This window comes from Phoca vitulina, unplaced genomic scaffold (assembly GCF_004348235.1).
Source record: "Phoca vitulina isolate PV1807 unplaced genomic scaffold, GSC_HSeal_1.0 scaffold42, whole genome shotgun sequence".
Taxonomy (NCBI): Eukaryota; Metazoa; Chordata; class Mammalia; order Carnivora; family Phocidae; genus Phoca; species Phoca vitulina.
In genome coordinates, this window is record NW_022589745.1 from 4,858,815 (window position 1) to 4,880,712 (window position 21,898).

General features: G+C 52.0%; 1 protein-coding gene across 7 annotated transcripts in view; it reads left to right on the forward strand.

Moving 5' to 3' along the window:
• The window catches only part of RNF144A (ring finger protein 144A), a 182,813-nt gene that overhangs the window by 80,110 nt on the left and 80,805 nt on the right, over positions 1-21,898 (forward strand). For all 7 annotated transcript variants that reach the window (XM_032430116.1, XM_032430117.1, XM_032430113.1 and 4 more), the window contains 5 exons: positions 5,649-5,753; positions 5,904-5,964; positions 11,642-11,849; positions 15,074-15,221; positions 20,615-20,704. In XM_032430116.1, coding sequence (XP_032286007.1) covers positions 5,649-5,753; positions 5,904-5,964; positions 11,642-11,849; positions 15,074-15,221; positions 20,615-20,704 — 612 coding nt within the window. The remainder of the gene's footprint in view (positions 1-5,648; positions 5,754-5,903; positions 5,965-11,641; positions 11,850-15,073; positions 15,222-20,614; positions 20,705-21,898) is intronic.

Below are 21,898 nucleotides of genomic sequence, written 5' to 3' on the forward strand. Positions count from 1 at the left end.
CCCCCCCCACCCCAGGGAAGGACGTGCCCCCTGCAGAGGAGGCTGTGCCCCCCCCACCCCAGGGAAGGACGTGCCCCCTGCAGAGGAGGCTGTGCCCCCCCCACCCCAGGGAAGGACGTGCCCCCTGCAGAGGAGGCTGTGCCCCCCCCACCCCAGGGAGGAGGCTGTGCCCCCTTTCGGAGAAGGGAGTGCTGCACTCTCTCTGGGGTCTCTCTCCTCCCCACTGGCCAGTGCAGCCCCTGCACCAGGAGAAGGGGGTCCAGGATTCCCTGGTCTCTGTGCAAGAGCAGAAAGCACAGCTTCAACTCCAGGCTCTGTGTTCTGTGGAGAGCAGTGGTGCCAAGGCCCCTGAGTCCTCAGAAAAGCCACAGGTTGTCAGAGCGGGACTGAGTCCTCTTCAGGCCTCCGGGTCACCCTCAGCCTCACCCTGCGCCCCACTCTGGGTCCCGCCTCATCAGAGCCTGCCTGTCATCACTGGCCATGGCGGGGTTCTCAGAACAGCCCTCCTGTACCCCGTCAGCAGGGCTGGTAACCCCTCCTGCAGGACTCCCCAGGGGACGCCTCGTTTTGATGGTCAATTTTTCCAATCCCTGCTGGTTCCAGGCCAGGCTGTGGGATGTGCCCAGTTCCCCCCCCACGAGTTGCCATGGCTGTCACTTCCCTAAGCCAGGGCCACTCACTGCCCTGATGGGGACTGTTGGCCTGAGCCACTTTCCCCTGGTCTCCCTGCCGCACTCAGGTTTACCCTCACCCCGCTGAGACGGAGTTCTTTCATGCGGCCTCTGCTGGGGTAAATCCACTCCACAGGGAAGGAGTCTCCACCGCCTCCGCACACGGAGCCCTACTGCTGCACGCGGCCCGGGCGCCCTCCTGCCTCTCTGCTCCCCACGGGCTGCCGTTTGACACACCCGTGGTCAAGCCAGCCCTTCTCCTGGGGTTGCTGTGCTTTGTGTGGACCTGACATGGGAATGGGCACTCTGTGCTCTGCTTGCCCTGAATGAACACGCCCCTGCCCAGCGCCGGCCTCACCTAACCCACAGCTGGCTAGTCTCTCTCTTTGCTTTGATTGTGGTGAAGGAGGGCCCCCCAAGCCTTGCCGCCCCAGGCTCGGCTCCAGCGCGCCCTCTCAGAAAAGCAGGTGCTCCGTGCCTACCAGCTGAATCGAACTAGAAACCCCAAGCAGCTGACAAACCCGCGGGCTTCCGACTTGGTGGCTCTTCAGAGAGACTTTCACGCCAGATCTGTGGCTGCACGTCCTTACTGGGCATGTGTCATCACAAGCCTGCAGAGGGGTATACATTCCCTGGGTCCCTACCTGCCTGCAGGCCAGCAGTACACTAGTACTCGGGGTGGCGGTAGCCATGGGGGCTGCCGGGCTGCCGCCCACGGAAAGCACGTGGTGCCTGCCCGAGCAGGTGACCGTAGCCACCTCGGGTTGGTCTCCTGGCTGGAATGGGCTTGGCGGTGGCAGGCTCATCTCCTCCCACGGCACATGGAACGGGGGCTCCGGGAGGTGAGGTTCCTTGCGCACAGCTGGGAGGTGGGTAAGCCGGGATTCAGACGTGGGTCTGTGCTTCCAAGGCCCTTGCTCTTCAAACGGCGTTCAGTGGGGTCCCACTGCAGTTGCTTGGACCTGCCTGTTCCTAAGTAGTGGATCGCCGAGGAGCATAAGCTACGCCGGGTCCTCAGAGCAGTTTCTGAGCGGTGTTCTCCCGCTCTCAGGATCTTCAGCAGCCTGCAGGCCTTCGAGTGAGAAAACAGACACCGCGGAGACTTGCTGTAGCTCAGGCGAGGCCGCTGGCTCTCTGTGGCCCACTTCTCCTTGGCAGGAAACCGAAGCAGAGCTTTCGGAGCAAATATGCAATGCCGTCTCCTCTTTGGAACTTCGTTTCACAGTTGGAAAACAAAACGGAAAATGAAATGCCCGGAACATTTCTGTGGCTCTTGACACCTCCCCTTCCTCCTTCTGCCCTTTGTGCAGCGGATGCCCCCTTTCCTGGGATGTCCTTGTCCCTCTGGCCAGCGTGTCGCCTCTGGGAAGCCTTTCTGACTCTGCTGGGGCGGGGGGGACCCCACTCCCCACTGGGACGTCAGGAATAGGGCACTATCCCAACCTGCAGGAGCGTCTTTTCCCCCCCGCAGTGGCCATGGGGGCTTGGTGTCTCGGACCATTGTTGCATCCGAGAATCATGGGCACATACGGATGCGTTCCAGGGTGACTCCGACTTTGCCAGCTTAAAGTACATACAACAGGGGCGCCTGGGTGGCTCAGTCAGTTAAGGATCTGACTCTTGATTTCAGCTCAGGTCTTGATCTCAGGGTGTGAGCTCAAGCCCTGCATTGGGCCCCGTGCTGGGCGTGAAACCTACTTTAAAAAACAAACAAAAAAAAGTACATACAATTCTGTGTTCTAGTAAAAAAAAAAAGTAGGAGGTAACTGAAAATACATAATAAATGATTGCATATGAAATAGTTCTTAATTGAGGAAGAAGGCAGAAATTAAAAACAAAACCCCCCCTCTTTGGAGTCAGGCACACTTGAGCCCCAGCTCCTCTACGTGCAGAGTATGTCTTTGAGCCCGTTCTCAGCTTCCCTGAGGCTTTGTTTTGTCATCTGTAAACTGGGAGCCATGGCACCTCCCCTGACGCTTGGGAAGGTGGCTAATGCAGCTCAGGTGAAGACACTGATCGCTGAGAGCTCCAAGCAACATGGGCAGGAAATCCATCGATACCTGCTTTTTGTACTACGTATTTATTTTTACAGAAGTTTCTCTGCCCATTCTCTTGTGCTCCTTTTAAGACCTCTTCTTGCTATTAGATTGAAAAACATGGCTTGTGAGTCATGACCCACTTCATATCTGGAAGAAGACTGGGCTGGTTTTCCATGGATGGTTGGCCGGACACTTGGATCCTCATCTCTTTTTATATAGTAAACAAATCGATGTTCCCGGAACATAGTCATTTTGCACATTGTGCAGAGGCCTCTGAATGATCCAGCCAGACGTGACACACTGGTGGTTTTGCTGTCGGCCCGTTCTTGAACAAGGATGTTCGGAGTCATACAGATCCCCTGCTCGGAGTTTCCCACGGGCGCTAAGTGTTGTATTGTGCCTCTCGGGGGCGCAGAGTCTCCCCCCCCGCCGTGGTGTGCAGCCCCGCACGGCGCTTTGAGAGTTTACGGCATTGCAGTGTTCTCCAGAGATCCCAGATGCACAAACTGAGGACAAAAAGTAAAATCATCATCTTGCGGCTAAGGTTTCGATACATTTTTGTGCCTCTGACTCTAGGAGTCCTATCGTGCAGATAGACAAAGCGGAGGCGGAGCGGGTGCTGTGCCCCGGAAATTGTGCTGGTACTTTTATGTTCTTTCTTACGATCACAAACCCAGCCAGGGGGCCATCCCTGTTTTATGGTCAAGGGAGCCGTGGCCCGAACTCGTCAGGGAGCCCGTCCGTGGCCTCTGCGTACAACGCATCCGTGGGTCTGTCTAGCTCCGCCTTCGGTCTTCCTCCCTCCTCACCGGTCACACAGCCAGACGCAGCACATTCCAGGTTCCTCCCGACTGGAAGCATAGCATTTTTGCAAGGGTGGCAGGCACCAAACCATAGCGTGGCTGTCTCACCCAGACAGCTGCTGTGGTGCTCACGGCCAGAGCGGGGGGCAGGCAGGCCTGCTGGTGGCTCCGTGTGACTGCCCCCTTCTCTCTCAGCTGCCTCGTTTCCTTCTGGTGTGGGTTTTGATGAGCGTACCTCTGAGTCCGCAGACAGCCCTCCTGCACGCGGCTCATCCATACCCGGTTCTCTGGGAACTCTCCAAAACCATTGCGCTGGCGAGATGTCAGTGACCCGTGCATCGCGGAAGTTCAGGGGGCCTCTGCACTCACGGGGAGCCCGGGCAGGACCAAGGAATGCAGGCTGGACTCGGGGCTGGGCTCTGGGCGCCCACATTGCAGTTGTCGCATGAAGCCTCGCATTCTGTTTAGTGCTCTCGAGAAAGGCTGTGGGAAATGGCTCTGAGGATTACCTTGATTTGTATTTTTAAAAGAAATGGCTACCTCGTGTCTCTAGTGTTTGAAATATTCTGATGTGCTAGAAGGGTGAGAATTACCCATTTAGATCAAATTATTATTTATATAATCAGGCATACAGTTTTCCATGTCATCTTCTAGATTCTCTTCCACGAAATTCTTACAACTCCACCGTGATGTGGGTTAAAAGCCCCCCAAAGTGCAGGTGGGGAAAATGAGGCTGGTAGGAGAGTAACAGACGTGTTCCAGGCGTAGGCATAGAGCTGGTGGGCATTGCAGCTGGATTCCAGTTTAGGCACAGCCGTTATTAATGACCGTGGGTCCTTAATAATGGACCCCACCCCTAGAGGGTGATGGAGTGCACATTTGAGGGGAGGTAGAGGCTTAGGAAACATAGCTAATGGGCTTTTCTTGATGAATCACTATTACTTTTTTTTTTTAAAGATTTTATTTATTCGAGAGAGACTGTGCAAGTAAGAGAGAGAGAGAGAGCACAAGCAGGGGAGAGGCAGAGAGAAAGGGAGAAGCAGGCTCCCTGCTGAGCGGGGAGCCTGATGGGGGACTCTATCCCAGGACCCCGAGATCATGACCTGAATCAAAGGCAGATGCTTAACCGACTGAGCCACCCAGGTGCCCCGAATCATGATTATTTTTAATAGTGCTAATATAACAGTGGTGTTGGCATCATGAACCCCAAATACTGGACTGGGGCTGTGACTGCAGGTTGATATGGGGATGCTGTTGAGATGGTTTTTGCTGGTTTCTCCACCTAATGGCCACAGTTTCTGTGCTCTTTGAGTTCTCCTATGAGCGTTTCAAAGTCTGTCTCATTTTACTTTTGGTAGTGAGCCTACCAGGGGAGGCCATGTCTTTTCTTCTAATTGTGCTTCATAATGTGCTCTTCAGGGGAGTGTGGGCTTCCCAGGCTCGTAGACCGAGGCAGGAGTAAATCGGTACTGTGTACGACCTCATCCTCCTCCATAGAACTCTGCTGTGTCTCCCACTTTGTCTGACCCGAGACTTTGAGCAGTTCTTCAAGTAGGTGCAGTTGTAGTAAGTAACTGCTGGGAAGTGGGGTGTCAGGGGTGAGGATTGGCATCTATGTGCAGGTTCTCGGGGAGCGCAGGGGCATTTCCGAGTCGAGCCAGGCTGGGCTTGAGTCAGGGCTCTGCCCTTGCTGTCTGGCTCAGCCGGCAAGCCCCTTCTTCAGTGACTCTATTCACACCTGAAAGGTGCAACTGTCCTCCCTTTCCTGTAAGAATGATCTTAGGCGTACGTGAAACAATGGAATAGGAAGGATTGAGTACAGTGCCTGGCGTCTGATATGCATTTGAGAAATGCTCCTTCCCCACCTCCCTCTCCTCCTTTCCTCCTACTGTGAGATGCACTGGCGTGGTATTTGCTGAACTTGTGTGCAGGGACCCCACCTGCAGCCTTCGTTCTGTGGCCTGGAATACTTGTCGAGTGAACAGAACCTCTACTTTGGTGGTCGCTCTGGGCTACACAGTGAAAATAGGAAAATAGTGAAAATAGGCGGTGTGCTGGATTATGTATTTCAGGGTCTTCGCCCTTAAGGAATAAAGATGTTGACAGATACTTCTCTGTTCTTTGTTTTTTTTCAGTGCCTGAAACAGTATGTCGAGCTCTTGATCAAAGAAGGACTAGAAACTGCGATCAGCTGCCCCGATGCGGCCTGCCCTAAACAGGGCCATCTGCAAGAGGACGAGGCACGAGCATCTGAACAAATCTGGTTTTTAACGGGTGCAAGGGCGTCCTGCGTAGCTCCGCTGGGGGTCGTGGGCTCTGCTTAGGCCGACCTGGGCTGTGTTCTAGCCCACAGCTTGTCATACTTCCTGTTTGTGTTTTTTTCTTCTTAGATTGAGTGCATGGTCGCTGCTGAAATTATGCAAAGATACAAAAAGCTACAATTTGAAAGAGGTAGGTGCCCGGGTGGGTTAGCGGGTTACGATTCCCGTGGTGGAGTACCGGCAGGCACGTCGCGGGGAGCGCTTTTGGGGGATAGGATTGTCCATCCTTCGGCTGCAGTGAAAGTGAAAGCATCAGTGTAAATTAGGTTTCTGAGATGTCGTGGTCATTTTGAGTTCTCTGCAGAGCTCCCAGGTGGAAGGCCTTTGTTGGGGTTCCATGTGGCAATAAGAAGGAATCCTGAAACACAACTCATTTGCAGGGATTTGGGTTTAGGGGGTGGTTTAAAGCGATCTGACCCTCATGGGGCATGATTATTCTGCAGCCGGATTATGGCTAATAGTTTGGGGACTAAATTCTTAGACGGTGCAGAATTTAAAAGATCCAAAGGGGCAGAAGGAAGTTGGGAGGCCACGCGTGGGTGAAAGTGTAATGACCGGCATCCTGACAGGAGAGTGTAACCTGTGCTTTTGCACCTGGGGTGCATCTGGACACGTGGGCGCCAGGTCCCGAGTCCCTTGTCTCAGTAAGTATCCCAAAGGCCCTGCAAGCTTGTCCCCTTCTGTTAATGTGGCCCCCACAGAGGCTGACCAATTTGCCCAGACTTCCAGCTCTAGTGGGTGGTGGTAGCAGTGGGGACCAGATCTGCCCCCACCTCCAGGGTGTCCTGCACACCTTCTTGGCGGGAGCCAGGCCTGCCACAGACCTCAGGGTTCCCCAGGAGCACTGTGCGGCACGGGCGGAGCGGAGGTGAGATTTTCAAGGTGGCCTTGCCAAGCATTGAAACGTGTTGGATGCCCAGGACTGGTCTTTGGCTTGGCTCTCTGAAGTGTGCCAAGGTCATAAAATGATGTTTTAAAGAGTCAGTGGCTTCCATTTGGCTTCATTCTCATGTATATCCTGGACCTTGGGCTCACCTGAAAAGGAGCATAATAACAGACATGTTTAGATGATGCTCCTTAGGCGCAATTTTACTGTGAAGACACCACATCCAAACTCTGACCTTTTCAGCTCAGACTGTAATCGTTCAAGTGCGCTCTCCCCGCTCCCTGCCTCCTCTGCATCAGAAGCTCATTACTGAGATGCAGCCCTGGGCTGCACGTTTACAGGAAAACACTCAAGATGGGAAGAACGCAGAATAGAGCAGGGGAAAGGATCAGGAGATTCCTAGGTTAGCTGAATGTGCAAAGGTCTTTCTTTCTTTCCTTCCTTTTTCTTTCTTTTTTTTTTTTAAGAAATGCTAAAGATAGTTGCATTTCCTCTTGAGGCTTACTTCTAAAAAAAAAAAGGCAGTGTGTGGCCAACTTAAAAAAATGAAACGGGATTCTGATGACATTGAAATTGTTTTCAAGAGCTTTTTTATTTAAATGGCATATATCATTTGGTTTGGGGTGGTTTATAGTTTAAATGTAATACCATGTGATACAGAAGTCAGCATGTAGAGCTATAAAATTGATTAATTTGGATTTCTGAGACTTTGAGGCTCTTCTGAAGATATTTTCCAGAGAGAATCTCGACAGAAACTGGTAGTTATTTGGGTTATAAGAAAATTAACTTTCTCTGACCTTGAATTTCATTTAAAAATGCAGCTGCATAAATTTTCCTACCTAATATTTTCAACTTTGTGCTTTCAAATATTTTGTAATTTCAAGTGCTTTGGCTCAGTCAGGGATTTTTTTTTTTTAAACTTTGCATAAAAATGAAGCCAACTTGACTTAGGTGAACAAAATCTCTCAAGCCTGTTATATTACTTGAGAACATTTTGCTAGCACTATGTGAAAAGCAACAAAAACACAAAATGAACTCAGACTTAATATGACCAAAGACCTGTCTGAATGAAATGTTAAAATGTTGGAGCTAAAGTAAAGCAATTGCTTCCAGCAAGTACATCAAACAAGTTTTGAGATGTGATCAGAAGGCGAGTTTCGGTCAGAAAAAACCAGAAAAGGTTTTGAAATGCAGTCAGGGAGGCCGCCCTGGGAAGAGAACCCAGCTCCCAGGTCCTCTGACAACACTTAGTTCCTAATGGGTTTAAGTTGCAAACATTGTTTCCGTTGGGTCTTAGCATGTCTCATCTCATGTAACCGCCTTGATCTTTTTTTAAATTGGGAGTACGGTTGACACACAATGTTATATTAGTTTCAGGTATTGCAAGCTTGATTTTCATCTCCTCTCCCCCACTCCTCCAGTTGGCATCTTTGGCAAGGAAGCTGTGGGCTTGTTTTTCTTTCCGAGTGCCCACCTGCCCCTGTGGCAGACTCCAGAGGCCTCTGGGGGCAGGCTCTGCGGGGGGCTCACTCCCTCGCACGCCCCACCAGACTTCGCCTGTGCTCTTGGCTGAGCAGCCACCCTGACAGGCTGCAGGTGTTTTTTCCCTGTTCCTCATTCCTGAAGCTCCTGCCATCCAGAGGCGGGGCCTGCAGCCTCCTGGGCTCTTTATCCTTGGGACAGCAGGTCCGATGAATGCTGATGTCAGGCTTGTCCTGCTTGGTGTCGGTGCTTTCCTTGAGAGTAAAGCCCAGAGAGATGAACTCACTTGCTGAGCTGCTCCATCCGTAAGCAGGCCTGACTGGGGCTGAGGAGTCCCCACCGGGCGGGATGCGCTGCCACGGGGCTGCTGTGGCTGGAGCGCGGGCCTGGCCAGCCGCGTAGTGAGAGTCAGAACCTCACCTCTCCTAGCACGCTTCGCCAAGAAAACCACTTTAAAAAGAAAAGCACCTTTTAAAAAAGTCTTGGGCTTTTTTATAAGCAGAGCTATTAGGGACCTGCTTCCTTTATCTATGATTAATGTGTCTTGGGGAGATGGAAGATGAGATTAGTTTCTAAGGTGTGCCAGAAAATAGGCTGCTGGCCTTGTTTGAAGACCTATGCTCTACCCAGACGTGTCTACATAAGACATTAGATACAATGTATCGAAGATACAACGTGCCTAATGTATATCGTTAGGTATATATGTGATCCATAGCCCTAGATGTCTGTACCTACATGCTTCCCAAAAAGAAGAGCTCCCTGGTGCTCCCCAGTGTGGATTTTCTTACTGATCGTTTCCTGTCTTGTACACCAGCTGGCAGAATTCGGCATGGGAGTGATGATGGGAATGTTAGGACAAGTCCACGGGAAGAGCCCCGGGGGCTGTATTCGCAGGGTTTGAGGTGTCCTGGCCGCAGGGGAACGGTGTTCGCCTTCGGCCGGTTGGGACAGATTCTTTGCCCTTTTCCTCTCTGATAGGAAATCTCTCCCCCGGGGACAGGCAGTTCCTGTCACAGCTCCACGAGGACAAAAGTCACAAAATTTAAGTCATTACCATGGAAACCTTAACTAGGTCTCCTTGCCCTGCGCTCCTTAATATAACTGGGCCTCTGCCGATGAGGCAGCCTAGTAGCTGCCTTCGCTGTGCCAGGAGAGGGAGTGGGAGGTGGGTCATGGCCACAAGGTGCGGGAGTGAGTGCCGCCTGCCCTGACGCCGCAGACTCCTCACGGTAGACGCCGGGGTCCGGAGCAGGGGGAACCCGCAGGGTCCGTGTAAGGGCAGCGTGCTTGCCAACGCTCTCAGACAGACCAGCACTGACCACGGCGTCGAGATGGAAGAGAACAGAGCAGGCTGAGGACCTCTCTCCCCATGTCGTGTGGTGGTTAGCGTGCTAAGTGCCCGCACCCTGCATTGCCCTTCGCAGGTGCTGTGCTCATAGGGGACCCCAAAATCTAGCTGGGGTGAGGCTGGGCTCCCCCAGAGCACTTATTAGCACCGAATACAGGGAGCCGTGTGGGGACCGTGGTGAGGAGCTGAATCAGACCAGGGAGGGGAGTGCAGCGGGGTCACCTGCCTCGCTTTCATTCCCCGGGGTGGGGACCTCCATGGAGGGCTTCTCTCCCTCCTCCTTTCTCCTGTCCCCTAGGCTCAGGTGAGCTCCCCACACATGTGCCTCGGGGGCAACCACTTCGTTGCCCCACAGCCACCCCCAGATCTGATGGCCGCAAACATTCCTAGAAAAGCAGACCCTGAAACTCAGCTAATGACAAGAGCTAATTCTCCTCATTCACTCACCATTAGGAACATCATGAAGGTTTTATATTACTGTAACGAAGGTCAGTTAAAAAGTAGCACATTTTCCTGGATTCCAGAGATCCTTTATATTAGCAGGTTCTACTAAATCTTCCCTAGACCTACCAATTTGATAGTTTCCTGCCATTAATTAATTCTCCCTTCCAAACAACAGGTCGAGGAGGAGTTAGATTAGAGCAGGAGTGGGTCAGCTTTGGCCAGTGGGCCCAGAGTGGGCCGGCCCATGGCTTGGCATTGTAAATAAAGTTTTATTGGGACACTCATTTACGGATCAGCATGGCTGCTTTTGTGCTACAATAGCAGAGCTGAGTCGGTGGAGACAGACCGCACGACTCTCAAAGACTAAAATATACTCACTGTCTGCTCCTTTGCAGAAAATGCTTTCTCGTTCCTGGAATAGAAGACTGTTTTCAGGGCTGTACCTGACACAGCTTATTCCTAGAGGGTTGAATCTGGCTTCCCGTTTAATTGGGGAACATGGCACACCTACGTGTGTCTTGTGGCAGCCCGTGTAGGTGACGTCTGGGCACACGTCCAGCCCACGTCCAGCCCCCAGGCAGTGGTAGATCCCAGTGCGTGCAAATCCTGTTTTCGACGCAGGTGAACTTAACCCAGCCCTGGCTGTTGATCGGTCACACGGCCAGGAAGCTCACAAGTCCCTTTCATTGCCTTCCAAGTTTCCCTGGCAGAATCCCGTGGTCTCCGGTTCCTTCCCCATAGCCACGGCTGAAAAGCTTAGAAACCAGCGGCCTACTTGAGGGCCTTTGAAAATGACCCAGTCCTCTGGCCTGTGATAGCTTTTTGGCAGAGCTGCAGCATTCTGTGTCGTTTCCCGTCAGGTCCTCCCTGCCACTGCCCCTCACTGAGGATTCAGTGTCACCCGGACAGGCGGTGAATGGAACGATTAATCAGGTTCACAAAGAAGGGCAGCTCGGGACTGATCAGGAGTGGAAACGGGAGGGTATCCTGTTTTTCAAAATAAACTCCATCACTAACTTCCTATAATGGGGCTTCTTAGCAGCTTGGCCTCCACTTGGAGAGGCAACCTGGCCATTTCACACAGGAGTTAGTTCATGGCTTAGGTTTAAATTTGGGAGGGGGAACAGCCTTAGGCAAATGAGTCATTTGATGAGAAGAATTTGGCCACATTCCTTCCCTCCTTTCTTTCCATCCTCCTTACCAAACGTTGTCCGAGGACCCGCTGTGTGCCTTGCACTGGGCCAGACTGTGAGGCAGCAAGACTGAAGACGTGGGCCTGACTTCAGGAAGCTGCGCCCTGGGGAGGTGAACAAGGAAGCAGAAGGCGCGCCTGGACCCTGGCCTGTGGGCGCTCACAGGGAACCCAGACCGGCCGTCAGGGGTGGGGGGGTGCTTCCTGGGAGCCACCAGCATTCTGGGTGCAGGCAGCAGCATCTCTAAAGGACACTGGGTGTGTTTCGGGTGGGATCGGAAATGGGGAGCGAGAGGAGGGGAGGAGAAAGAGCCAGACAGGCACCAGGTCGTGAAGGACATAGAAAGACTGTTAAGAATGTGAAGCCACGCGCTGATGGGATCCCTCAGTCCGAACACCCCGTGAGATCCTTCGTGTGCAGACGTTGACTTGCCCGTTCTTTCTCCCTGTGCTAGAGGTGCTCCTGGACCCCTGTCGGACTTGGTGCCCGGCCTCCGCCTGCCAGGCCGTGTGCCAGCTTCAGGAGATGGGGCTGCGGACCCCGCAGCTGGTGCAGTGCAAGGCCTGCGACATGGAGTTCTGCTCCGCCTGCAAGGCCAGCTGGCACCCTGGCCAGGGCTGCCCGGAGAGCTTGCCGACCACCTTCCTTCCCGGAGAGACCAGGTACCCTCCGCGCAGCTCCGGCGGCAGGCGTGGGCGGAGGGCTGGGGAGGAGGAGAAGGAGGCCGCTGCTCCCTGAATGTGTCTCTGGAGACATGACTGCTTCTGGATCAGTCTCTTCCTCTTGAGCCCCATTTAAACCTGGGCGGGTGGGTGGGTGGTTGATTATTTTAGAGAACTGATGATGTGTCAGGTACTGTGCAAAGCAGTGGCGTTTTAGCGGTGCACAGGGAGCTGACTGCACTCGGCCTGTCCGGAAAGACAAACCTGTGGATGGCCTGTTACCGTCAGGAGTTTGAAGTCACATCGTACCTGGAGTTTTCCAAGACTCCATGGTGTGGAAGGTGATCTGAGACGGGGACAGGGACCAGAGTAGGTGGGCAGTAGCTACAAATACCAAAGGGATCGCCAAAAACAGGTTTCCAGGTGCCTGAGAGCAAGGGCCTGCCCTTCCCTAGAAGAGCGGGGGAGGCATGGCTGCATCTCTGCCCTCTGGTTCCCTGGTCCGACCCTCAGGCCGATGCCCAGGTGGACACTGCAGCATCAGTGTATGTACCTTGAAGTTAAGCAGGGTGAATCAGAAGGAATCGGTAATATTCAGCTATTTATGTCCCATAAAGTCTGTAGCGCAGATGGGTCCCCCAGGATCGTGTTGGCCCTGCACCTGTTGCAGCCGCGTTCTTGATCGAGGGACTCCCACCGGCCACCCAAAGGTGTGGTCACCAGCTGCTCCCTGTTTTCCTCGCCCCATTCTGCTGCCCCGCCCCCACGCCCCGCGGCTCCCCCTGCACAGAGAGCCTCTCGGCCCACCCTTCCTCTCCCGAGTCTGCACGTTTCAGCCCGTGTCTGCCCCTCACCACCCGCCTTTCCCTGGAGACTCCTTGCCGCCCTCAAATACAAGGCTCACGTCCGTCCTTCGTCAGGCTACCCCGATCCCAGGGCAGAGCTGCTGACCCCACCCTCTGGGCCCCTCACTGGAGATGGTCTGTATTGGTCACAACACCAGCCATACTGCGCTGGAGGTCATCTGCGTGTGCGGCCGATTCCTCCAGTAGGCTGAGCTCCCCACATCACGGCCTGCGCCTGCTTGAGCTTTGTCACCCCAGATCTTGGCATCCAGCCAGCACTCATGCTGGGATGAATCGCTTACCTCCTGTTTCCATGTAGTAGGGTTGTCTTACGTTCCATCTTCCCTTAAGCCATGCTCCCAACCACCACCTGACCAGCTTCAATCACTACGATGTGTCTGCCCCGTGAAGATCTTGAAGTGGTCAAAGACGCCTTATTTACTTTCATAAATTTGAGTTTATAGTAAGGGCTGTTATTAATAATAATTTGAAATATAATTCAGATGCCGGGAGATGTATGAAAACTGTCGTCCATACCACGTGAATTTCTAGGCACGCCACACCACACCAGCACTTAAATATTTGAACTGTTTCCATTTTAACGTCTCCGAGAAGAGATGGTCTTCATTCCCCACCGATACACTGCCCCCGTTCATGGAATTTCCTTCAAAATGAGCTTATGAATCACATGAGGAAATTAGTTCCATTACTTTAAGGTCACAACTGGCTTTCAAACTGAAACAATATTATCTAACCTGATAGCCACCCTCAGTCACTGGATTTGGTGCCTCGTGACTTGGGGCTCTTTGCAGCAATCTGCAGGAGGGCACAGCTTGTGATCGCGCGGAGCTGACTGTGTTCCGGGGCCCGCTGGGGGCACTTGCGTGTGACTGCCCTGGCTCATTTGGAGTCGTGTCCTGTGCAGCCAGCTTGCTGTGTGTTTTGCCTTCACATTAGACAAGAATTGGAGCAGGAGAGAGTGTTCCCTTCAGAGAGACTGTAATAACTGCCACTTGCTGAGTGCTGACTGCCCCCCTGCCAGGTTCTGGGTTGTGTACCACGTGCACGGAAACCCGTTCAAGCTTCGCTGCACCCTGAGGTGGGTGCCACTAGCCTCACTCCGAGCAGCGGATGGGATGGGCACACTAACGCTGCTGGTACCCGAGCCGCACGGCTGGGGCTTGTCTGTCTCTGGACCCCATGCTCCTCACGCGAGGACACTCTGCCTCCTGCCGCCATGTCCTCACTGGTCACCACCTCCTAGTGAACAGCCCAGAACCGCATTCAGCTGGAGCCCACGCCTCACTGAGGAGGCGCCTCCCCTCATTATCAGATAGCTCATACGAAAGTCAAACGATTTTAATCGTTATATTTACCATGATGCTTGTGGAAGATCCTTCCACCAGAATGCACTCCAAATGCCAGAATTTGCTCGCTTTCAGTGCATGTATGCTCATGAATGCATTAGGTTCTAGAAGGGCTGCTCACTCCAGTGGGAGATCATTTTTCTTCTGGTGATGTTGGACTGATGCAGTGAGTTCAGATAATAGAGCAAATGTGTTCCTATAGTGATAACTGCTTGTAGCAGTTTACCATTTTTTCATCCAGATGTTCTCATGCACATATTTTTTAGCTTTCTTTTTAAATTTAATGGCATAGGATGGACATTCTTCTGGAGTCACACCGAAATATCTATGTCATCTCTTTATTAGCAGCATAGAATGATTGCTGTCATTTATCGGCCAGCTTCACCCGTGCTCGATGCTGCGGTGTGCTGTTGTCGTGTGTGATCTTCCAGCATGCTCGCCCTGAGAGGCCTGAGGCCCAGACACGGCCGGGCTGCATAGCGCCAGCACGTGAGCCCAGGCTTACAGCCCATCACGCCAAGCACTGCAAGCCTCGCCAGACTTCTCAGGAAAGTGATTCTGTAAAGACAGGCCCAGTAGATCTAACTGATCGATGAGCATGTATTTGTAACATTTATTTTTTTCTGACAATAGCGAAGTGCATAAAAATTATCATCGATCCTTTGGAAATTATACAAATATATGAATGAAGACGTAAAATTTGACCATCGCCCCGTTACGCAGACACCTTCTTTATAAGCCTTTGTCATAATTTCTTTTGTCTACACATATCTAAACTTAAATACATACCAATATTGCTTTTTTCCCCTTAAATCCAACTGGCTGATCCACAGGTTTTTTTGGCGATTGTTTTATGGAGTCTTAGTTTCATTTTATAACACTGAATAACAAGTGGCCTTGGCCCCTGTAGTTGCACTAATGGTTTTAGCCTTGCTGGTGCTGACAGGGCCCCTCCCCGTCCCCCCCCAACGGGGTCCCGCTGAGCCTCGCGATGATGGAATCTCTCCTGCAGCTCTGCTTTCAAACTGGAGGAGGACGACGCGCCCATCAAGCGCTGCCCCAAGTGCAAGGTCTACATCGAGCGGGACGAAGGGTGCGCCCAGATGATGTGTAAGAACTGCAAACACGCCTTCTGCTGGTACTGCCTCGAGTCTCTGGACGTGAGTACAGCCTTGAGCTTGGCTTTGATGTTCAGACTTGCAGTGGGAAACACCCTAGCCATTTCCTAAAGAGCTTAGAGAATGTGCCTGGGAAATAGAAATAACATTATTAGATGTTTTTCTGTGCTTATGAAAGTATGAACTCATCAAGTGCAGTGGTACCAGGAGGAGTTCTGGGGAGCAGAAGGTCAGCTCAGGCTTAGGATTCAGCTCAGGTGGATGGGGTCTTAGGATCTTAGGTTTTGTCTGTGGGGACTGTCTTGGCTCAGTGTGCTGTAACGGAACACCAGAGAGTGGGAGCTGAAAAACAGGCATTTATTCCTCACAGCTCTGGAAGAATAAATGGTAGCTTACCCAAGATTAGGGTGCCAGCAGATTTGGTTCTTGGCATTTGACCCCAGGGCCAAGAGAGACAAGAGAACCCTCCTCTTGGTTTACAGATGGCCACCTTCTCACTATGTCCCCTATGTCCCCACGTGGCAGAGAGAGAAATTGGTGTCTCCCCCTCATTGTATAAGGACACTAATCCCATCATGGGGTACCTACCCATCTCCTGACCTCATGGGAACCTAACCACCTCCCAAAAACCCCACTTCAGGTATCACCACATGGGGCCTGGGGGATTCGGCTTCAACATATATGAATCTGGGGGGATGTAAACATGTAGTGCGCACAGCAGGGGCTGTTGGTGGAATAGGAAGGATGAACAGAGGCAGGGGACAGGGAAACGGGGTGGTGGGGGCACAGTTACTTTGGTCAGCTTCTGTCACCTTCAGGGCAGAAAAACACACACTCTGAGCCATCTGACAGAATGGAAGTTCCCAGCCTCATATGGCCACCTTCTCGCAAGCATGCCCTGTGCTGAGTGTTTCCCAAACGCTCTGTACCCCAGTGTCTCTGCACGTGCTAAGTTCCTGCTGGGAGCGCCTGGCCCTCCCCTCTCAAAGCACCTGTTTTTTTCTGGAGCTTTAAGGCCAGATGTGAAGGACACTTCTTTTTGGTTCCATATTTTCCTTCTTCACCCATATTAGGAGAAAGGGCATCTTGCCAAAGTGATGACATTCTGACTTTAGTTTTAGAAGAGTTTATTTGTACATGGGCTTTTTTTTTTTTTTTTTAAGATTTATTTATGTGAGAGAAAGTGTGCATGCAGTGGGGAAGGGCAGAGGGAGAGGGAGAAAGAATCTTAAGCAGACTCCATGCTCAGTGTGGACCTGACACCGGGCTCCTGAGAGGTCATGACCCTGAGATCATGACCTGAGCCAAAACCTAGAGTCAGATGCTTAACTAATTGCGCCACCCAGGTGCCCCTGTACATAGGTTTTTAAAACTCTGTTAAGTAGCAGAAATAATCTGTTAAAATCATTGTGGTTAGTGACTGTCAAAGCAAATCAAGTCATGTGTCCTATGTATTTATATATATCTGTCTAACACAGCAAGGACCACTGTGTCCACCTCTTCCAAAAATAGTATTAAGCCGTTAAGATCTAACTAAAATAAAGGAGGGTTGCCACAGATCCCTGCTTTACCTTGTCAGGAGTTCGGTGGTCCAGCCTGCCCCTGCTTCCCTACCTCTGTGACATCAAAGCGTTGGTCGGGGGAAGTGTCCGTCCCGGGGGCCACATCAGAGCAGTCAGCTTAGCTCCTGAGGCCGAGAAGGGCCATCTTCTCAGGGCTGCCAAGCTGAAGGAGGAAGGGTCCCTAACAGTGGGCTAAGTTGAAAGTTTGCCTGTTGTCCTCAGGATGGGCCTACAGATTGTCAGGAAGAAAGTAAGTGCCTATTTGAGATGGAATCTTAAAGAAGGTAATAGGTCATAACTTAAAGGTCACCTTTTTAAAATATTAGATAGTTTCTCTTGGGGTTTTTTGTTTTTTTTTTTGAGAAGTCTGTTGTTCCTTTATTAACTATGAATTACTACATGTACAGTAGAGCTGTGTGTAGCTGAACCAGTCGTGGGAAGATATTACCCTTTTGCCATCCTGGAGGTTTCACTTTCTTATCCAAGGCAAGTTTAATAAATCAGTTTGGCAAGATTAATCTTCCTTAGCTTAGATCCAAACAAGTGTGTTCTGTGACCTTGTGTGGTGGTAAGAGATGTTTAGAAGGATGTCTCAAGCACTACAAAGTCCTTAGGGCCTTAAGGTTTTCATATACGTGCACTACATATGTATACAATATGTGTATGAAATTATATATATATGTATAGTCTTTGTCTATATTATATATATAGTTTTGTATTTTACCATGTTCCAATTTTAGGGGGAAAACTGATTTTTAAATTAGGATGTATCATCTAGTATCTGGTCTGCAGTTTGCCACTCCTTATAGCTTTTCCTGAAGGGGAACAGAAGGGAGATGTCAGTTTTATTCTGTGTTATCCAGTCTCCTTGAAGAGTTTTGGGGGAAAGTACTGGAAACAGGCTGAAGAAGGTGGAGTTTCTGGGGTGATCACTGCCCTGTTTGATGAAGCTACAGGAATGGGAGCTGTCTTCATGGACACAAGGCTGTTGACCCTGCTCTGGTCCCTGGAGAAACATCCTGTCTGTCTGTCTGTGTGTCTGAGTTCTGAAGCCCGGCCATCCCGACTCTGCGTGAACTAAGGACGTGGGCACCACCCTGCCCTTTTCCACCTTGAAAGTCATCATCCTCCTGGCCAAGCGTTTCCTGTTTGTCTTTGTAAACAAAGAGCTGCTGAAAAAGGACCTTGTGGCCTTAGAAAGCAGATTCTCAAGGGGGCAGTTAATCCAGGACGATCACCGTGATTTAAGACAAGTGCCCGAACACCTGGCTGGAGGCCTGCCGGGCTTCTAAGACAGGAATGCATGTCACTTCTCTTTCTCTTGCACGTCTGAACTCGGCAAGGAGTTCTAGATCCTGTGAGGCTGCTTCCTTCCATCATGTGCCTTATTCCCCCGTCTGCACCGGGCCTGGATCCTCACGGGTGCGCCCGTCGTGCTCCCTGGAATCCCTGCTGTGATGCCCTCCCAGCCTCAGCCACACAGCTGCAAGGGACACTCGCACTTTCTTTCTTTCTTCTATTTTCTCGGGGGGGGGGGGGGCAGATAGATGATATTTATTAAGGTAATTGTTTGGTGCCCACACTGCACAGCTGGTTCCACACACCCATTTTATTTAATACGTGCTTTCTTTCTGTGAGAGTTGGAATTATTTCCTTTCCCAAAGGGAAGATTTAACAGCCTTTCCCAAAAGCACCGAAGGAGTGAGGAACGAACCAGCATCTACTCTTTCATCTTTCAGTCTCTAAAAAAACCAGTTTGGGGTCAGACCAGCCTCAGGCCAGAGTTTGACACAAAAGGCCCGTGGGGGTTTATTTTTATCTTTGAACATCTCCGTGATTGCAGCTTTCTACACGTTCCATTGTTTCTGTTTCCAGCCAGGGGCTTAATGAGACTTCCCTGAACAATAGTCAAGACAAAGCATCCCTGTCACAGAAATACACCTAGATTCCTGGCAGGTCCTGGGGGTTGTTCGGCCCAAGGCTGTTTCCAATAAACTTAAAGGCACAATGAAATCATTTATATTCTGTAGAAGCATCTTAGGTGGAAGGTACCATTTGAACAAGCTTCCGTTCTGTTCAGGAAGCACACCAGCCCCAGTGGACTCCTCTGAGTGGCAAAGCCCATGATCTGGAGCTGGGGATCGCCCTGTCCATTTTTTTGGTTTGTGTTTCAGAAAATTAATTCAAAAGCTATTCAGCAGCCTAGGGTGCAAGGCTTTGTGATAGGCAGTCTGGGAAAACGAGACCTAGCAATGGAAAATTAGCTAATCTCAGTGTACGAGTGAATGTCAGCAGAAAGGAAAGCATAATTAAGAGTTCAAGGAGGGGCGCCTGGGTGGCTCAGTCAGTTAAGCGACTGACTCGGTTTTGGCTGAGGTCATGATCTCAGGATCCTGCTCAGTGTTGGGCTCCGCGCTCAGCGGGGAGCCTGCTGGACATTCTCCCTCTCCTCTGCCCCTCCCTCCGCTCACATGCTCAATCAATCAATCTTAAAAAATAATTCAAGGAAGGAAGGGTTCACGGTGGACAGATGTTGTCAGAAATAGCTTCAGAGAAGATGAAGCTCCGGCTAGAAGAGGCTTTCTCTTCATTTATGGCTGGGCTTCCTCCCACAATTGAGGGGACTCGGGGAAAGGGGGGCGAGGCAGGTGGTGGCCGGCTGGGACTTCCAACCTCCCTCAAAGGCTTCCTGCTGCGACCCCCGAAAAGCCAGGGTTTCATGATGCGCAGTGTGCATTGTGGCACCAGGAGGATGGCCTGTACCGTCCACAGACTGCAGGCTGGCACCGGTCTCGGGAGGAGAGCAGGGTTCGCTGACTTTGCCTCCCAGTCGGGTTCCAGCAGAGGTGATTTTAAGGGCCGGACGCCAAGCTGAATGTGCGGCATGCCACGGCTCTCGGAAGAGGGACTTCCCGTGCACTGAGCGACACTGGACCCGGTGCTTATGTATTTATTCCTTTCTCAGGAGGAGCCTGTCTGTTTACACCGTCCGTTAAATGAGTAAACAGCCATGGGCCCCTCCCTCCTTGGTACTATGTATTGAGCTGTGTCTTTGTACATTTAACAGGAGAGAAAATGGTACTTCGCATTGGGTGGGCGGGGAGCAGAGGGGTTGGGCAGCAGACCCATTCCTGCATGCTCGGCTGGTGCTTGCTCAGGGTTGGGGTGCCAAGCACTGAGCCGGGAACATAGTTCGAGATTGACCCCCGCTGAGGGGCCCAACGCCAAGAGCCTGACAGTGACTGGGGGTCGGATGGGAGGCGAGAGCGCGGGGAGGGCAGCAGGCACAGGGTGTTTCCGTGAGTCAGAACTCACTTCAGACGGAGGAGCTGTAGGTGGCAGATGGTTCCCGAGACAGTTGTTGCTGAGTAATGAGTGCGCTTTCGTGGTCTGAGCTGAAAGGACGAAGCACGTCGCAGGTGAGGAGCCCAACAATAATGGAGGAGGATGAACTGGAGATCAAGGGAACCCTCTAATCCAGGGGTACTCCTGCCGGGCGGGCGGCAGGAAGATGTAAAGGCAGACGTGCGCCCGTGGAATCAAACAGAGCCAGGGCCCAGAGCCTCTGACCTACTTGTTCACAAGCCTGCATCACAGAGATTGTCTGCCTGCAGAAACCAGAGGCTGACATCTGGAGCAGGGCTCCCTCTAGTGCCCAAGGCCGATGCTCTAGGGAGGATGGAGGACGGAGGTCCCGCCGGGCGGCCCAGTGCCGTGGGTGCGTGGGTGCCTGTCCTTCCTCTGCCGCCCACTCCTTCTCAGACCCCCACTTGCTTTGGGCCTAAAGAAAGAAACTCGGCCCCGGCAGGACTCACTCACCGAACCGAGGGGAACCTGCCATGACCCCCCCCCGCCTCTCTCTCTTCCTCGCAGGATGATTTCCTCCTGATCCATTACGATAAAGGACCCTGCCGGAATAAGCTGGGCCATTCCAGGGCATCTGTCATCTGGCATCGGACACAGGTAGGAGGTGACTCACCTGGAACTTTGATCTCCGGGAGAGAGAATGTGTGTGCGCACCAGGGGGTTGGAGATGCGCTGTACGGAAAAGCAGAGCTAGTCAGTGTGGGTCCCGCCTGAATTTTTCTTGGTCTAACATCATGCTTATGGAGGCCCTGGCCCAAAGTTGTAGTAAATATGCATCGTGTTTAGCACGTGACAGCTCCTTAACGTCAGACTGGATTACCTGCACCTTACCCACGGCTTTGGTGATGAGCCACTGGGTGGCTTAATCCTTGTGTGGCCCTTAATGAAGAGCTTTCTCTAGAGACCTTGAGGTAAGCAAGTTAGTCCTGGAAAGGGGGACAGAAAGAATGGAAAAAGTCCCTCCCTGGTATTGTCTGAGCAGCCTCTGGGGTTTACAGAGGGCCAGTGCATTCATTCATGTTGATTCATACGTGCAACACCCATTTATTTCCTGCTGCACACCAGGTAGTCTTCCAGGGGCTGGAAGTACTCCAGTGAATAAGATAGATGCGTCCCTGTCTTACAGGACCCGCGTTCCGTGCAGGGACAGGGATGACAGGTGCTAGGAGTTCAGCTGGAGAGGAGACGGGATGGCGTGGCGGGGAAGGACCATTGGAGGTGGTGCCCATGGCGGACTGCTGAGTGCTGAGTGATATTAATCCTAAAAATAAACTTCCAGCTATTTTACCAGCAAAAATGGGTTTATTTGGGAATAGCATAGGAATGCCACTTGGGACAGGCAAGCTACGGCTAAACCATAGGCAGGTCTGGAGAATAAAGGAGAGCAAGTCTCTTTGATAGAAGAAAGGCGGCCACTGGGAAGGCTGTTACAAACATCAAAAGTCCTTTGGAATAAGCTGGGAGCTCCAAATGTCGTGGCTTCTCACTGGCTGAGTTGTGAGCATCTCTCAGTGGCTGGGCTGGTCCTGCAGGGACGGGGGTGGGGGTGGGGGGTGGGAAGAAACTGTCCTTCCTGCTGCTGGGGCAGAAAGGAGCAGCTAAAGTACTATCCCAGTGTGGGTCCCTGTTGGGTCTGCCCCTGAGGACAGGTGAGCTCTACCTGCTGGCCCCCAATGCCATTTTAGATGAGGTTTCCTTTGAATAATTTTCACAGTAATGAGGAGGTGCTGGCTGTGGGAGTGGGGGTTGTGGCAGAGGGGGAGACAGGCAGGGGGGGACAGGCAGGGGGGG